This window comes from Xenopus laevis, chromosome 1S, assembly GCF_017654675.1.
Source record: "Xenopus laevis strain J_2021 chromosome 1S, Xenopus_laevis_v10.1, whole genome shotgun sequence".
NCBI lineage: Eukaryota > Metazoa > Chordata > Amphibia > Anura > Pipidae > Xenopus > Xenopus laevis.
Window position 1 is genome coordinate 185,852,726 of NC_054372.1, and position 19,672 is coordinate 185,872,397.

A 19,672-nucleotide genomic window follows, 5' to 3' on the forward strand; every position below is an offset into this window, starting at 1 on the left:
AAAAAAGGTTGGGGACCCCTGTACTAGAGGGACAGAACTGAGCAGAGCCGGGACAGGCTTGCCAGGCACCCTAGGCTGGTCGTGCGCATGCACAAACTGCAACTTTTGATTCAACCTGCTCGGATGAGCGGAACCACAAATACACGGCCAAATAGAAGAGACTGTTGGAGAGAGGGGACCAGACATGGGGTAGGTGACAGAGAAGGTACGTGCCTCGCGCCCCCCTAGCTTTTGCGCCCAAAGACACGTGACTACTCTGCCTAACCCTAGTTCTGATAATAGCAAGATCATAACTCATGTAAAAGAGAATCTTCCCAACCCTCTCACTCCTGACAGGGTATTATTATTATTAGTATAGAGGAAGAAGACCCTGCAAGGGCAGGATCTATAGGGGGCCTAAAATCATTTTTCTAAGGGGTCCAATAGCTTTTAGTTATGCTAAAAAACACCTGGGACAATAAAGAGCAGAAAGCACATTCTGCACTGGCACATGCTAGGGCCCATGGTGAGCTTTGAAGCAATAAAATGATTGCGCATCCTAGGGGTATCAAGTACGCGGAACTGCCGTTAGTCTCAGTTCCAATTAAAGGCACTTTTCCCATTTCTGAAGACAGAGAACACTTTCATTACTATGAGAGCCATTCTGCCACCCTTATAGATCAGAATGTCTTAGGGTAGAACTCCACAAATGTTTTTCGTTGGATCGATACCCTGGCGACAAAACGCACGCGACAAGGCGGATGGAGTTGCACGCGTCAAGATATAATTGGACTGAATGAAAAGTCAGATTGATGCCCTGCAACAAAACGCACGCGACAAGACGGATGAAGTTGCAAGTGTCATGATATAATTGGACTGAATAAAAAAGTCGGAGGTAACAACTACACAGTCCGACTGTCAGATGAAGACGCTGCTTTCTGCATCCACATCCGACAGTCGCGTCGGACGTAATGTAGTTTTTACCTGCGACTTTTCATTCAATCCGAGAATCTTGATGCCTGCGTCTCCATCCGACTTGTCGCGTGCATTTTGTCTGCGGGTGTCGATCCCTTACTATATCACACACTTCTGAATCCCCTGCAGCTTGTTATTGATCTAGTAACCAGTGGCGTAACTACCAGGGGTGCAGCAGGTGCGATGGCACCTGGGCCCGCACCCTCTTGGGGCCCACCGGAGCCACGATAATGGATATCGTGGGTGGTTGGGCAGGGGGAGATTTTACAGTGCATGCGATTCATAGGGGGGAGGGCCCGACAGGGGGGCCCAGGTGCTCATCCTATACCAAGGCCTGCCGGTGAGTAGTTGCGCCACTGCTAGTAACCCCAATCATGCTAAATATGTGACAAGTAAAATCAAACACAGGCTGACAAGAGACAAACCACAGCTCTTTATCAACATAATCTCATGAGAATAAACTCATTTTCTGTTTCAATACGCCAGGCGTTTTACAGATTCATTGCAGACCCATGGGGGTATCTGTAATGAAAGATTCTTCCTTGTACCTTGTCACTGGCATTTTCATTCATTTTTGCATCGGTTTTACAAAAAAAAGAAATAAATAAAATGCAGATTTATCATTTCAAGTTTCATCGATAACTCTAATTGTTCTGTGTCTGGCACCAGATTCCAATACCCATGGGTTATGTGCAATTATTTTCACAGCGACTTTCCTCAATAATTTATTAACCTTGTCTTCCCTTCTTATTAAATGCAACTCAGAGTCTTTTGTTTATGTTGATACTTTTCAAATATTTTTTTTTTCCCATAGGAAATGAACGTGATGTTTGGTAGATCCAGTTAGTAGGCTCCGACTGCATGGAAGTATAGTATAGTGAGATGTCTGTACTGATTGATGGGCAGGGGTCTTGTTGTGATTTTATTAGATATAGATATGGAATGACACTGTAAATATGTAAGTATGAGTGCACAAGTCATAGCAACGTCTCCCCCATTGTTAAAGGAGAAGGAAAGCTACCAAAGCAGTTTATTGCCAATAGATTAACCACAACAGTGCAAGCTATAAGACTATATTTATTCTGCAGAATGCTTTACCATACCTGAGTAAACAGCTCTAGGCACTGTCCATGTTTGTTTAGGATAGCAGCTGCCATATTAGCTTGGTGTGACATCACCTGCCTGAGTATCAAGGATCTATGCTCAGATTACAGCAGTGAGAGGGAGAGAGGAGCAAACTGAGCATGCTCAAGCCCTAGCCCTGGAGGTTTAAGCTGAAAACATGAAGTCTGATACAGAAGCCCATGAGTACACAATAGAAGGAAAGAAATGCTGTGCTTCTTTTGACAGAATACTCAGAGCAGAATTACTTTGGGGGATTACTGGTGTATTTATATAGACCTTTCTGATAAAGCTTATTTAATTTTAGCCTTTCCTTCTCCTTTAACAACAACAGAATGAGAATGGTAGAAATTGGGAATCAGGACATGCATATAAACTCACAAAAGCTTTCAGGCGCTTATCAGATAAATAATATATAAGGCCATGTTCATAGTTGAAGCTGTTTGTTCCTATGCACATCTGATGTCCTGCCACAAAGCCGATTGGGACTCACTACAAAGAGCCTCTCGGGAACCTGAATTGGTTCATAACAAAGGAAAACAGCATTCTGTATAAAGGAAGATCCCTTAAAAGGGTGGTTCACCTTTCTGTTAACTTTATAGTATATTATAGAATGTGTTATTCCCAGCAACTTTGCAATCACTCTGCATTTTTTTTATAGATTTTTAATATTTGCCATCCTCCTCTAAATCTTTGCAGCTTTCAAATGGGGGTCGCTGACCCCATAATCTGTTGCCGTGTGTGCTTGCAGTTTTATTATTTGTGTTACTTTTTAGTCCTTATCTTACTATTTAATTCCTCTACTATTCATATTCCTGCAACTGCTGTCTGTCCAAACTTGAACAAAGAGCTAAATAACTGAAAATGAATAAAAATTGAAGACCAATTGCAAATTTTCTCAGATTTCCAATGTCTTTATCATATAACAAAGTTCATTTCCTTTAATTTCTGCTGGCCATGCCCAGTAATATGACTAATGATGATGACTGTGAATAGAGAAATATCCAGGGCCAGATTTGTTGGTGGGGTGCCCTGAGACCACGCCCTCTCCCCCCCCCCCGATCGTGCTCAAGCGCCCCCTAAATCTGTGCTGTTCTAGGTCCAGGCATGAAAATAGCTGGATTAGTTATCTTTTGAAGATTAGGGTTATATAGGTATGGGACCTGTTATCCAGAATGCTTGGGAACTGGGGGTTTCCGGATAAGGGGTCTTTCCGTAATTTCGATCTCCATACCCTAAGCCTACTAAAAAATTATTTAAAAGTTAAATAAATCCCATAGGATTGTTTTGCCTCCAATAAAGATTAATTACAGGTACAGTATTTCTTAGTTGGAAAAGGTACTGTCTTATGATTATGGAGAAAAAATGGGCGATGATCTTCCTGTAATTCAGGGCATTCTGGATAATGGGTTTCTGGATAACAGATCCCATACTTGTTGGTGTTTCTGCTCTAGTGGCTCCAACATGTTGAATTGGCTTCTTCCACTTAGCAGTTATTCGATGTTCAGGATGTCACGCTTACGTGAATACTAGAGGGTTAATTTTTCTGATTTTTTTAAATAAAAAAAGTCAGACCATACTAGAATCCACGATTTACCCTTATTTATCAATAAAAAAAAAACATGCAAAAATCAGATCGATCAATGACTTTTTCGGGTTCTGGCATGAAAACTCAAACTTTTTCGGATTGTCTCATGAAAAATTTAAATTTTTCAGATTTTACACTCGAAAAGTCTGAATTTTTTGCGCAATCAGCGGAAAAGCCAAAAATGTTCGGATTATCATACAAAACCCAGCACAGACAATCTCCTTAAATTGCAAATAGGGCCTCTTCCATTGACTTCTACAAGACAGGTTGAAGATGAAGCATTTTCAGATTCTGAATTATTGTAGCCTCGGTGTATAATAAATCTTTGAGTTTTTTTTTTTTTAAAAAAATTGGATTTTATAGTAACAAAAAACTAAGTTTTTAGCATTTGAACTGTAATAAATAACCCCCTTAGTGTACTGCTGGTTGAGACACATACTGTATAGCCAGAGATGGTGCTCGCGTGTTGTCTTGGCATTCTCCATTGGACGCTGAAGGCCGTACAGTTCAGAGCTTCCAGATGAATATCCAGAGGAGGCCCCAGACGATCTGTTTCAAAAGCAAAAATGACAAGTAAGAAAATACAAGTAAAACAACAGAACAGCTCACAATATTAGATCATCTCTCCAGTTTTTCATATCTAGGTCTGTTTTCTTGCCATGTGACCCATTCAGAAGGATATAAAACATATTATTATTATTATCATTATTATTATTATAATATTAGCTTATTAGGGAACAGGTGGACATAATACTCCTTTTATATATGGAAAACATATTTAATAAAATTGCCCGGTGAATCTTCATCTTAATAAAACTGTTATGCACAATCACATAGCACAATCATCTTCACTCGGTGATAAGATTTTCTTCGACTGTCCAAAAGTTTCCCTGTAGAAAACTCAAACATTTCCCAGAATCATCAGTCAATCATCACATTCAATAGCATCTCAAGGGCTATGATGTACATCCTTTAAAGTATCACCTCCTATCCATGATATCTTGTAAAGGTATAAAATCCCTTATCCTGAAACCTGTTATCCAGAAAGCTTTCGCGGCGAATTTCCAAGTTTTTCCACTGGCAAATAAATTCGTGAAACTCTTGAAAAAATTAGAATTTTCGCGTGCGGCAGACGCGCGTCAGAAAAGTCACTTGCATCAGAATCTCTGCATGTCAACAATATTCAGCCGCCAATTGACTTTAACGGCGGCGGCAAAATTGACGCGAGCGACTTTTCGGACACACATCCAAAATTGACGCAGGAGTCGATTTTCGAGTTTCGTGATTCTTTTGAGAATTTTTCGCCGTTTCGCGAATTTCCCAGGAAGTTCAGAAATTTTTCATCGAAGCAAAATGGGAGAAATTTACCCATCACTACAGGCAGGCCATCTCCCATAGAAGCCGTTATAAGCAGATCATTCTAATTTTTTATTTATTTTTTCTCTGTAATTATGTAACAGTAGATTGTTCTTGAGGGAAGCTAAATTGCATGAATCCATAATGGTGGAAATAGCAATCCTATCGTTGTTTTTGTTGTTTTAATGATTTTTAGCAGACGTTAGGCGTGGTCAATGTGGGGCTTGGGTGTCCAGGACCTACCTAGGCTGCTAACTCTTCCACTAAATGCACCGTAACCCCCGCCCCACTCGTGCCACATACCTGCTACATCCTCCTTGCGGCGGTGATCGTGGGTGGAAGTAGAGCACTAAAGGTTCCTGACAGGGAGTTGGCAGCAAGTCTGGTTCAGCGGGGCCTACAAGGGCCAAGGACCTATTCGTTTTTTTCCCAGTGTCCCCACCCTGGATATGGTGACACAAATTACAGAAAGCTCCCTTATCCAAAAACGCAAGGTCCAAAGCAAAATAATAGATCCCTTAGCTGTAGTTCCTTGCCTACTAATAAGATGCAAGTGTCTTCTTTTTCTGGTAGATCCAGTTATGTCTCAATAGTAACAGTTTGTCACTTGCACTACGGCTCTTACCCTGTAATGCCTTCAGAATATACCTCCTAAATGTTCCATAGGACACACCAACAGAGAACTAATTGTGCACAGTTCAGATGACAGCTGGTGGGTCAAGGAGACCCTATCAGACTTGGAGATGAGGAGGACATGAGCCACTTCCCCCAACTGTAGTTCAATTACATGTGTTTCATGTAGGTCCTGTAGGATTGACTTTGTCTTGGTTGCTTTCCATCCTCCATTATAACGTCTGGCCTACAACCTCTACTGTGTTAAGTGAGGCTAAACATGGAATTGCATGCTATATGCTTGAGTTCCTTGACCTGAGTTTCATAGCGACCAATGAAAAGGAACCAGGTAATCTAATATGAATTTTCATGTAGAGCCCCAAACATATACTTTATCCAACAGAACACTGGTGCAACTGCACTAGTACTGACCAGTCATAAAGGAAAACTGGGACAACGGATAACCCCCATATGCAGGTGTATCACGTCACTGGCCAACCCTAGGGGCAGTGACTTCACAGGTCACACATTATTATAGTCATATGACCAGATCCAGAGCCTAAGGGTCTATGGGTGCAATATAACCAACAAATTGAAATATGAAATGTTCTGTTGGTTATCGCTTTCTGAAGCATCATTTGGGGATGTCAAGTGGGCAGAGAAGCTTATGGTGGAGATAAAGGTGATCATGTAATGCACCAAGCATATACACATGAAAAATATTAAAAGAAACATCTATGGAATAGCCAATGCCAAGATATTTTTTTAAGGCACTCAGATTGTCGCCTTCTCCCACAGCTGCCAGCCAGTGATCCCCAACCAGTGGCACATGCAGCATGTTGCTCTTCAACCCCTTGGAGGTTGCTCCCAGTGGCCTTAAAGCAGGAGTTTATTTAAAAAAAATTTTTTGGTTAAATAAACACCAGGTACACTGCCAAGTAGAGCCTCCTTGAAAGTGCCAGTCCAAGTAAGGACTACCAAATAGCCAATCACAGCCCTTATTTGGCACCCCAGGAACATTTTGCATGCTTGTGTTGCTCCCCAACTCTTTTTACAATTGAATATGGCTCACAAGTGAAAAACTTTGGGGACCCCTGCTCTAGAATAACGTATTTTTCTACATTAAAGGGACCTCAGGGGAATCTTCAGACTGGACTCATTGTTTGGCTTTAGGGCAGAGACACACGTGAAGATTCGGAGAGATTTAGTCCCCCAGTGACAAATCGCCTCTTCTTTTGGCGACTAATCTGCCTCCCGCCACTAGAATCTAATTCGCCAGCGGGATGGCTTTCAGATCGTTAGTTTTTCGAAGTTGCCCGAAGTTGCCTCCTATAGACTGCAGATGTCTACAAAGCTATTGATATCATTTGCTGTCTATGGGGCACATTTATCAAGGGTCGAATTTCGAGGGTTAATAAACCCTCGAATTCGACCCTCGAAGTTAAATCCTTTGACTTCGAATATCGAATTCGAAGGATTTAGCGCAAATCCTTCGATCGATCAATCGAAGTAAAAATCGTTCGATCGAACGATAAAATCCCTCGAATCGGACGGTTCGAACGATTTTAAGCGATCGATCGAAGGATTTCTTCGATCAAAAAAAACGTAGAAAAGTGCTGGGGAAGGTCCCCATAGGCTAACATTGCACCTCGGTAGGTTTAAACTTCCAAAGTATGTAGTCGAAGTATTTTTTAAAGAGACAGTACTTCAACTATCGAATGGTCAAATGGTCGAACGATTTTTAGTTCGAATCGTTCGAATCGAAGTTGAAGGTCGTAGTAGCCTATCCGATGGTCGAAGTACCCCAAAAAATACTTCGAAATTCTACGTTTTTTTCATTCGAATCCTTCACTCGAGCTTAGTAAATGTGCCCCTATAAGTTAATTAAAAAAGAAAAAAATATTTAAAAAAAAAAAACAAGTTTTTGTAATAATTTTCATCAAGTTTAACCCTCCAGGAATTGATACAGAAATAGGCAAAACCTCACAGGCCAAATGCCAACGTGTCTGTATATCACTATCCTGCTATTAATTCATATCATCAGATTAGGCTGATTTCCTCTTTGCAAATTTCCATTTCCATTTTTACAGCCCTATTATTTTTGATGATATCGGTGGTGTAGAGCAGTTAAAAATAACTCTCCTAGATGCTCTTTTATAATTTCTTTATGAATTGCATCATTAAAGGTTTGTGCACAATTTGCAGTTTACCAATCTGTGGCAGAGAGGGGGGCAGAGCGAATAAAATGCTCATTAACGACACTTTCTTCCAGAGATCCCACCGTAATCCCAGCTGCAAGATCAGCAAAATGCTAATCAGTGTTTTGTTGCAAAACTTTAGCAAATTGCCTCATTTAGGTGTCGCACAGACTGCAGAGCACGAGTGTCTTCCTTGCGCAACTGTCAATTTCTCCCTCACAGCAAAGGCCACATTCTGTAATAGATATACGTTAACGTGAGTATTGAGTGCAGGGTGTCTGTTAGTGGTTTCATTGTTTAAACAATATAAATGCCCTATTGCTGGAGTATGTCTTGGGCCCTTCCCTTTTTAAAGGAATTGTAATGCCAGAAAATTAAAGTAATTTAAAGGAATGAAAATATAATATACTGTTGCCTGATGAGTTTGCTATAGAAAAACAACTATCATTTATATAAACAAGCTGCTGTGTAGCCAGGGGCAATTGATCCCAACTAAGATATAATTAATCCATATTGGAAGCAAAACCAGTCTATTGGGTTTAATTAAAGGAACAGTAATGGCTGCCCCCATGGCTACACAGCAGCTTGTTTATATAAACTATAGTAGTACTTATCTGTTATCTACTGTGTATCCTGTGCTTGAATGGCTGTCCCCATGGCTACACAGCAGCTTGTTTATATAAACTATAGTAGTACTTATCTGTTATCTACTGTGTATCCTGTGCTTGAATGGCTGCCCCCATGGCTACGCAGCAGCTTGTTTATATAAACTATAGTAGTACTTATCTGTTATCTACTGTGTATCCTGTGCTTGAATGGCTGCCCCATGGCTACACAGCAGCTTGTTTATATAAACTATTGTAGTACTTATCTGTTATGTACTGTGTATCCTGTGCTTGAATGGCTGCCCCCATGGCTACACAGCAGCTTGTTTATATAAACTATAGTAGTACTTATCTGTTATCTACTGTGTATCCTGTGCTTGAATGGCTGCCCCCATGGCTACACAGCAGCTTGTTTATATAAACTATAGTAGTACTTATCTGTTATGTACTGTGTATCCTGTGCTTGAATGGCTGCCCCCATGGCTACACAGCAGCTTGTTTATATAAACTATAGTAGTACTTATCTGTTATCTACTGTGTATCCTATGCTTGAATGGCTGCCCCCATGGCTACACATCAGCTTGTTTATATAAACTATAGTAGTACTTATCTGTTATCTACTGTGTATCCTGTGCTTGAATGGCTGCCCCCATGGCTACACAGCAGTTTGTTTATATAAACTATAATAGTCTTTCTGAAGCAAATACACCAATTGCAGCAGTGCAGAGCAACAGTATATTATATTTTCATTACTTTGATACACTTTCGGTTTTGGTGTTACTGATCCTTCAATGTTTAAATAATTTTCTATTAGCGTTAAGGTATGAAGATCCAAATTACGGAAAAATCTATTATCCTGACAATCCCGGGTCCCATACCTGTACATGGAATTGACACTTTATTTGTCCTTCCATGTTATCCAATAGGTATTACACACTGAGCTGCCACTGTATTTAACCTGTTGTGTTCTAGAAGGCATAATATATAGAACTGGCAATACATGTACCAGAGGTTGTGGAATGCACTGCCGGGTGATGTTGTGATGCTGATTCAGTTAATGACTATAAGAGGGACTTGGAAGATTTCTTGGACAGACATAATATCAAAGGCTATTGTGATACTAAACTCTATAGTTAGTATAGATATGGGTATATAGAATTTAATTAAAAGTAGGGAGGGGTGTGTGTATGGATGCTGGGTTTTCATTTGGAGGGGTTGGATTTAATTGACTTTGTCTTTTTTCAACCCAATTTAACTATGTAACTATGTAACTATGTAACTATGTAACTATGTATCCTATGGAAAGATCTGGGGTTATTATGAATGAATCTGGCACTGAATTTATCCTCCTATCATGTGTTCCTGGAGGTGTTATATATAGAAATGACTATCTGTATTTATCTGCTGTATGTTCTGAATTTGCGTCTGTATTTTCCGTTTCATGTGTTCTGGGGTATTATACATGGAATTGGTCCTGGGATATTTGCAGTGGTGTAACTAGAGAGCAAACAGACCCCACGGCCATGGGGAGAGTTGGGTATGTTACTTCTGTAGGGGGGCCTTTGGGTCACCTGTGATTTTTTTTCTGGGGGGGCAGGAGGTCTCAGCTGCCCCCAGTCATGTGACTTGTGCCTGCACTTTAGGAGAGAAATGCTTTCTGGCAGGCTGCTGTTTTTCCTTCTCAATGTAACTGAATGTGTCTCAGTGAGACATGGGTTTTTACTATTGAGTGTTGTTCTTAGACCTACCAGGCAGCTGTTATCTTGTGTTAGAGAGCTGCTATCTGGTTACCTTCCCGTTGTTCTTTGTTTGGCTGCTGGGGGGTAAAAGGGAGGGGGTGATATCACTCCAACTTGCAGTACAGCAGTAAAGAGTGATTGAAGTTTATCAGAGCACAAGTCACATGACTTGGGGCAGCTGGGAAATTGACAATATGTCTAGCCCCATGTCAGATTTCAAAATTGAATATAAAAAAATCTGTTTGCTCTTTGAGAAATGGATTTTAGTGCAGAATTCTGCTGGAGCAGCACTATTAACTGATTCATTTTGAATTTTTTTTTTTTTCAAAATGACAGTATCCCTTTAATAAAGTGATATTTCCTTCCACAAAACACAGTGCTTAAAGGGGAACTATCGTGAAAATAAAAATGTAATATAAGCTATTCATTGACAGTTAGATCCAATATATCTTATAGGGGGGCTCCTTTTGCCTAGAAGATCTATTAGAGATCACTCTATTAAAATCACCAGACATCATGTGCAAAGGGCAGTTATTTTGTTTGTACTGGAATCAGTTATTTGAGTGATCTCTAATACATCTGCTAGGAAAGGAAGCCTCCCATAAGATATATTGGATTTAACTGTCAATGAATATCTGACACCCAACTGCTGCATGAAGAGAGAATGAAAAGAAACAGATGCTGAGAGAGGAATATTGTGAGGAATAATGAATATAAACTTGATTATTTCAGAAACAATGCAGAATATTTAATTGATTGTATTTAGAATGTTTCTTATTTCAGTTTGATAAAACTTATATTCGTGATAGTTCCGATTTAATGATTATAGAAATTCCTGGTCTCTATTCTGTTTCCCAGGCTTAATCAGGGTCTCCTGGGAGGAATCTTTGGAAATCAGAGGCTGAATATATAAGAAAACCAGCACCTTATTTGCTTATTTTCTTTTTTATTGTGACTTATCCTAAGGTAGCCCATCTATGCAATATAAGCAGTTAAGAGCACACACAACTCAAGTAACACAATTTTCCTGGTTAATAGCTCTGACCTCTAATAGGAGCCAGTCTGTTCTCTGCTTCTTCTGCATTTAATGGTGTTCAATTTCCATTGCAACATTTATTTATATAAGGGCAATAGATGCTCTGACCATATGAATGAGCAGCCAGAAACCAATCAGAACTATGGGCCATCGCTTCCAGGAGCTGACCATAAAACAAACAATGTTGTGGGATTGAAAAGACAAATCAACTCTTCCCCTAAAGGCAGAGACACACGTGGAGAACTCGGGAGATTTAGTCACACGTCGACAAATTGTCTCTTCTTCTGGCGAGTAATCTCCCCGAACTGCATTCCCACCGGCTAGAATCACCAGCAGGATGGCACTTTGATCGCTTCTTTTATCCGAAGTCGCCCAAAGTTTCTTCGTGAGTGCCATTCGGCCAGCAATTTAGATTCTAGCCGGCGGGACGGCAGTTTTGGGAGCCCTAAATGTGATATTCAGCATCCTTTATGATCTAAAGGAGGTATGCTGAGAACTTTCCATTATAATTTACCATATTTATCCAGGGAAGATGTAGCAATGCCAACCTTACTGTTTATCATTAGGGATGTAGCGAACTGTTCGCCCGCGAACTAGTTCGCGCGAACTTCGACCGTTCGCGTCCGCCGAATGTTCGCGAATGTTTGGGAACGTTCGCATTTTGAGTTCGCGTTCGATCGTTCGACCATTCGAATTCCTTCGACCGCTAAAAATCGAACGATTTCCATTCGTTCGAACGATTGTAAGCATTCGATCGAATGAAAATCATTCGATCGAATGGCTTCGATCATTCGATTCGAATGAAAATCCTTCGATCGAACGATTAAAATCCTTCGATCGTTCGAATCGAACGATTTTAGCGGGTGTTCGAAGTTCGCGAACTGTTCGCGAACGTTCGCATTTTTTGCCGGTGTTCGCGAACGGCGTTCGCGAACACCAAATCGGCAGTTCGCTACATCCCTATTTATCATACTAAAGCAATAGTTCTGCTTCTTTGTCCAATACAGCGGGCAGAATGAGAATCAGTACATTGTTAAAACCAGATTTGGCCCTATAGGAAGTCATAGACATCCACAGAGTAGAAAGGGCTGCTAATTTTCTGTCCCATCCGATCGAGATCTGGCCGACTTTCGGCCAGATCTCGATCGGTGAAGCCCGTCGGGGGGCCCCATACACGGGCCAATAAGCTGCCGACACGGTCTGTCGGCAGCTTTTATCGGCCCGTGTATGGCCACCTTTAGAAAGAGAGAACCCTTACATGTATGGTATAGGAACCACACCGCTATATGGTGCAGGGAAAAGTGGGTTTGCCCAGTCTTTTCAGGCTGGCCGTCACAATTGACAAACTCAATTAGCCTGATTTATTTCATGTTTTCCAATTCTAATGCCAGCTGGATCTTATTTAAAAAGCTATTCCGTGAGAGTGTGGTTGCTAATAGGAATGGGAACAACATGAAGCCTACACAGACAAATAACTCAGCTGGATTTGGAGCCTTATAAACACTTCTTCCACTTAAGGATTCCAGAAATGAGAAAACCCAAGGTTTTGTTTGTTTCTATTAATGGAGCAGGATGGTGTGTCATACGGAGAAGTACATTACAATTAAGATATTGCTCTGTTTCTATAGGTCAGGTTGCACCAGTTCACAACACAAAGTACCCGCCTAGAGCACATTTAGCCCCTGCAGATCTAATGTCCTGTCATGGTACAGCTAAACTTGTTCAAGATGGAGATTTGAATCATCCAACCAGCGTGGTCAATACAAATTAAGGAGACTTTTTTGGAATATGATCAGCGAAAGGTTACTTCCACTGTCAGATGAAACAGAAGTCCATACCTCCCAACTGTCCAGTTTTTAGAGGGACAGTCCCTCTTTTGTCAGCTCAACCCGCAGTCCCTTGTTTGTACTGAAAAGTCCCGTTTTTCTGTGCACTGAACAGCCAGAAAAAGAAACAATGTTTCTAATTTAATTGGCTTTTGGCAGAGAGCCCAGAGCAGCCACAGTTGCATATAAGATACTTTTGTAACAATTTTGAGATGAGCAAATAAGTAATTGTTACAATAAAAGATAACAGGTCCCTTGAGAGAAGTTCAATTTAAAGCTTAAAGGGCAATTCATCAGCAAAACTGTAATAACTGAAAAAAAAACCCACAGAAATATGTTCAAACTTTCATAACCTGCCAAATGTTGTAAAATGAACATGGTGTGTCCACAAAAATGGGCGTGATCAAAAAAAATTTTTGTCCCTCTTTTTATTTCCAAAATGTTGGGAGGTATGGAAGTCTAAGTACTCAAAAAGCAAATGGTAACTGTATGGGACAACCCCTGCAGATAAAGCTGATGGCACAATGTTATAGAGAGGACACCTAGAAACACCAAGCTAAGGCTACCTCAGATCTTGCTGCTGGACGTGATAAGGCTGAATTTCTCAGTTTAAGCCCCCTTTGCAGATCCAACCTCTGGAAAGAGACCTGGTCTGAACTGAGAATCCAAGAAAGGCCCTGGCATTTCAGATACACAATGGCCCAAACAGGCCCTGACCAGCCCACAAAATAGTGACTCTCTATAGAAACTTAGAGCAGCTCCTCTGGCATCTACCAGAATTCACAGATTGCCAGTCCGGGACTGTAAGGGACTTATTTACCTAGCAAAGACACAAATATAGGAATATAAAAGTAATTTAGCCAAAGTTACAATATGTATAGAGCAGTGATCTCCAACCAGTGGGTCATAAGCAACATGTGTCTCACCAACCCCTTGGATGTTGTACCCAATGGCCTCAGAGCAGGTGATTATTTTTGAATTTCAGGCTTGGGTGCAAGTTTTGGTTGTATAAAAACCAGGTGTACTGCTATCCTGTAGGCTACCAGTCTATATATGGGCTACTAAATGCAACTCTGTTTACATATGAATGTGGCTCGCAGGTAAAAAAAAGTTTTGGGACCTCAGAACTAGTGAAATCTATCTGGAGAGCAAATAAGCTTTTATCCAAATCTCACCCTTACTGAGCCCCCCCCCCCTCTGTCTCAGCTTCAATCTCAGCATTTAAGCTCCAGTGATCTAGTAGGGTTGTCATCTAGCCGGTCTTTTAGCTGCCTGGCCGGTAAAAATGATGGTTGATCCCAATGTTATTAATATGAAAAAAAGATAAATATATAGAAAGGCCGGTGCCAACCCTATGCTCTAGAGAAATGGCACCCAGAGTGATTTGGATCATTTAGTTAACCTTGTTGATTAACAGCTCAGTGGTTGGGTGATAAAGGCTCCAAATCACCTCATCCATCACATTCACATTTGTAGAGACCCAGACAAATAATATTTATTCCTCAATTACATTTCGTAAGCAAAGGCAAATGCATTCCTATGTGGTCTCTGAAGCTTATTCCTCTACTAATCATGTCTCTACAGGAATATACACTGCAAATCAATGTTCTCTTATCTAAGTAGCAATAAAAGGGAGAAACAACTTATCACCAAAATATATACCTGATAGCATTTTTATATTAATGTTAGGGAACAGAGACCCAGGCCCTGGGCACAGTGGTGTAACTATAGAGGAAGCAGACCCCGTAGTTGCAGGGGGACTGGGGAACAGGGGGGCTTGGACTGTGGGGTCTGCTTCCTCTATAGATAATAAAAAAAAACCCCTCCCCAGCTGCTCCTCTTACCTGTAGCAAGGAAGGGGGATGCAAGTCAGGTGGGTGGAGTCAGGGATGGGGAGTGGGCGTTGCAGAGGCGGGGTGTGGGCGGGATGGGAAGTGGGCGGGAGGATGGGGATCATTTGTTCGATCGAATGATCGAGTGAAAAATCGCTTGATCGAACGATTATAATCCTTCGAATCGTTTCATTCGAAGGATTTTAATACATCGATCGAATGATTTTTCTTCGACCAAAAAAAGCTTGCAAAGCCTATGGGGACCTTCCCCATAGGCTAACATTGAGGTTCGGTAGGTTTTAGATGGCGAAGTAGGGGGTCGAAGTTTTTTTTAAAGAGACAGTACTTCGACTATCGAATGGTCGAATAGTCGAACGATTTTTAGTTCGAATCGTTCGATTCGAAGTCGTAGTCGAAGTAGCCAATTCAATGGTCGAAGTAGCCAAAAAAAAACATTCGAAATTCAAAGTTTTTTTTATTCTATTCCTTCACTCGAACTGAGTAAATGTGCCTCGAAGTGTATGGGAGACAGCCTTTTGTTTTTTTAATTCTGGGCTTTCCAGATAACAGGTTTCTGGATTAGGGATGTAGCGAACGTCGGAAAAAAAGTTCGCGAACATATTCGCGAACGTGCGCAAAAATTCGAGCGGTTCGCAAACGGTTCGCGAACCCCATAGACTTCAATGGGAAGGCGAACTTTAACATCTAAAAAAGACATTTCTGGCCAGAAAAATGATTTTAAAGTTGTTTAAAGGGTGCAACGACCTGGACAGTGGCATGCCAGAGGGGGATCAAGGGCAAAAATGTATCTGAAAAATCTGCCTGTGTGTGCTTGGAAGAGATAGTGTAGGGGGAGAGCTGTTAGTGATTTCAGGGACAGATGATAGTAAGTTTGCTGGCTAGTAATCTGCTTGATACTGCTCTGTATTGGAGGGACAGAAGTCTGCAGGGATTTGAGGGACATTTTAGCTTAGGTAGCTTTGCTGGCTAGTAATCTACTGTTCTCTTTAAACAACTGCCATACGTTGACCTTGTAGGCATTGTTTGCCCAGTTTTTTTGGACGCAGCCACTGAAGCACAGTTGCCAGAAAAAATATGCCATATAAATGCTGAAAATAGTAATTTTTCGCCATATGTTGACCTTGTAGACATTGTTTGCCCAGTTTTTTTGGTTGCAGCCACTGAAGCACAGTTGCCAGAAAAAATATGCCATATAAATGCTGAAAATAGTCATTTTTTGCCATACGTTGACCTTGTAGGCATTGTTTGCCCAGTTTTTTGGTCGCAGCCACTGAAGCACAGTTGCCAGAAAAAATATGCCATATAAATGCTGAAAATAGTAATTTTTTGCCATATACGTTGAGTCAACGTATGGCAAAAAATGACTATTTTCAGCATTTATATGGCATATTTTTTCTGGCCTCTGTGCTTCAGTGGCTGCGGCCAAAAAAACTGGGCAAACAATGCCTACAAGGTCAACGTCGTTGACCTTGTAGGCATTGTTTGCCCAGTTTTTTTGGCCGCAGCCACTGAAGCACAGAGGCCAGAAAAAATATGCCATATAAATGCTGAAAATAGTCATTTTTTTGGTCGCAGCCACTGAAGCACAGTTGCCAGAAAAATTATGCCATATAAATGCTGAAAATATAAATTTTTTTGGTTGCAGCCACTGAAGCACAGAGGCCAGAAAAATTATGCCATATAAATGCTGAAAATATAAATTTTTTTGGTTGCAGCCACTGAAGCACAGAGGCCAGAAAAATTATGCCATATAAATGCTGAAAATATGCATTTTTTTGGTTGCAGCCACTGAAGCACAGAGGCCAGAAAAATTATGCCATATAAATGCAGAAAATATGCATTTTTTTGGTTGCAGCCACTGAAGCACAGTTGCCAGAAAAATTATGACATATAAATGCTGAAAATATAAATTTTTTTGGTTGCAGCCACTGAAGCACAGAGGCCAGAAAAATTATGCCATATAAATGCTGAAAATATAAATTTTTTTAGGAATATAGGAATATAAAAGTAATTTAGCCAAAGTTACAATATGTATAGAGCAGTGATCTCCAACCAGTGGGTCATAAGCAACATGTGTCTCACCAACCCCTTGGATGTTGTACCCAATGGCCTCAGAGCAGGTGATTATTTTTGAATTTCAGGCTTGGGTGCAAGTTTTGGTTGTATAAAAACCAGGTGTACTGCTATCCTGTAGGCTACCAGTCTATATATGGGCTACTAAATGCAACTCTGTTTACATATGAATGTGGCTCGCAGGTAAAAAAAAGTTTTGGGACCTCAGAACTAGTGAAATCTATCTGGAGAGCAAATAAGCTTTTATCCAAATCTCACCCTTACTGAGCCCCCCCCCCCTCTGTCTCAGCTTCAATCTCAGCATTTAAGCTACAGTGATCTAGTAGGGTTGTCATCTAGCCGGTCTTTTAGCTGCCTGGCCGGTAAAAATGATGGTTGATCCCAATGTTATTAATATGAAAAAAAGATAAATATATAGAAAGGCCGGTGCCAACCCTATGCTCTAGAGAAATGGCACCCAGAGTGATTTGGATCATTTAGTTAACCTTGTTGATTAACAGCTCAGTGGTTGGGTGATAAAGGCTCCAAATCACCTCATCCATCACATTCACATTTGTAGAGACCCAGACAAATAATATTTATTCCTCAATTACATTTCGTAAGCAAAGGCAAATGCATTCCTATGTGGTCTCTGAAGCTTATTCCTCTACTAATCATGTCTCTACAGGAATATACACTGCAAATCAATGTTCTCTTATCTAAGTAGCAATAAAAGGGAGAAACAACTTATCACCAAAATATATACCTGATAGCATTTTTATATTAATGTTAGGGAACAGAGACCCAGGCCCTGGGCACAGTGGTGTAACTATAGAGGAAGCAGACCCCGTAGTTGCAGGGGGACTGGGGAACAGGGGGGCTTGGACTGTGGGGTCTGCTTCCTCTATAGATAATAAAAAAAAACCCCTCCCCAGCTGCTCCTCTTACCTGTAGCAAGGAAGGGGGATGCAAGTCAGGTGGGTGGAGTCAGGGATGGGGAGTGGGCGTTGCAGAGGCGGGGTGTGGGCGGGATGGGAAGTGGGCGGGAGGATGGGGATCATTTGTTCGATCGAATGATCGAGTGAAAAATCGCTTGATCGAACGATTATAATCCTTCGAATCGTTTCATTCGAAGGATTTTAATACATCGATCGAATGATTTTTCTTCGACCAAAAAAAGCTTGCAAAGCCTATGGGGACCTTCCCCATGTTTTTTGCCATATACGTTGAGTCAACGTATGGCAAAAAATGACTATTTTCAGCATTTATATGGCATATTTTTTCTGGCCTCTGTGCTTCAGTGGCTGCGGCCAAAAAAACTGGGCAAACAGAAAAATCTGCCTGTGTGTGCTTGGAAGAGATAGTGTAGGGGGAGAGCTGTTAGTGATTTCAGGGACAGATGATAGTAAGTTTGCTGGCTAGTAATCTGCTTGATACTGCTCTGTATTGGAGGGACAGAAGTCTGCAGGGATTTGAGGGACATTTTAGCTTAGGTAGCTTTGCTGGCTAGTAATCTACTGTTCTCTTTAAACAACTGCCATACGTTGACCTTGTAGGCATTGTTTGCCCAGTTTTTTTGGCCGCAGCCACTGAAGCACAGAGGCCAGAAAAAATATGCCATATAAATGCTGAAAATAGTCATTTTTTTGGTCGCAGCCACTGAAGCACAGTTGCCAGAAAAATTATGCCATATAAATGCTGAAAATATAAATTTTTTTGGTTGCAGCCACTGAAGCACAGAGGCCAGAAAAATTATGCCATATAAATGCTGAAAATATAAATTTTTTTGGTTGCAGCCACTGAAGCACAGAGGCCAGAAAAATTATGCCATATAAATGCTGAAAATATGCATTTTTTTGGTTGCAGCCACTGAAGCACAGAGGCCAGAAAAATTATGCCATATAAATGCAGAAAATATGCATTTTTTTGGTCGCAGCCACTGAAGCACAGTTGCCAGAAAAATTATGCCATATAAATGCTGAAAATATAAATTTTTTTGGTTGCAGCCACTGAAGCACAGAGGCCAGAAAAATTATGCCATATAAATGCTGAAAATATAAATTTTTTGGTTGCAGCCACTGAAGCACAGAGGCCAGAAAAATTATGCCATATAAATGCTGAAAATATGCATTTTTTTGGTTGCAGCCACTGAAGCACAGAGGCCAGAAAAATTATGCCATATAAATGCAGAAAATATGCATTTTTTTGGACGCAGCCACTGAAGCACAGTTGCCAGAAAAAATATGCCATATAAATGCTGAAAATAGTCATTTTTTGCCATACGTTGACCTTGTAGACATTGTTTGCCCAGTTTTTTTGGTTGCAGCCACTGAAGCACAGAGGCCAGAAAAAATTAAACCAGTAGGGTTTGCACCCTAGTTTGTAACGGTGGCGGAGGGAGGAGGAGGACGCTAAAGGACAGCTGTGTGTGGAGTCATGAGGCTTGAAGAGAAGGACAGCTGCATAGAAGTCAGAACAAGTCTTCCGGCGTGCAGTAACCCTCCGAGATCCACCCCTCATTCATTTTAATAAAGGTCAGGTAATCGACACTTTTGTGACCTAGGCGAGTTCTCTTCTCAGTTACAATCCCTCCTGCTGCACTGAAGGTCCTTTCTGAGAGCACACTTGAGGCTGGGCAAGACAAGAGGTTCATGGCAAATTGTGACAGCTCTGGCCACAGATCAAGCCTGCACACCCAGTAGTCCAGGGGTTCATCGCTCCTCAGAGTGTC

The 19,672-nt window shown here is 41.1% G+C and overlaps 1 protein-coding gene across 4 annotated transcripts in view; it reads right to left on the bottom strand.

Moving 5' to 3' along the window:
- The window catches only part of egflam.S (EGF-like, fibronectin type III and laminin G domains S homeolog), a 90,812-nt gene that overhangs the window by 54,930 nt on the left and 16,210 nt on the right, over nucleotides 1-19,672 (bottom strand). For all 4 annotated transcript variants that reach the window (XM_041580590.1, XM_018244516.2, XM_041580588.1 and 1 more), the window contains one exon: nucleotides 4,104-4,213. In XM_041580590.1, the coding sequence (XP_041436524.1) occupies nucleotides 4,104-4,213 (110 nt within the window). The remainder of the gene's footprint in view (nucleotides 1-4,103; nucleotides 4,214-19,672) is intronic.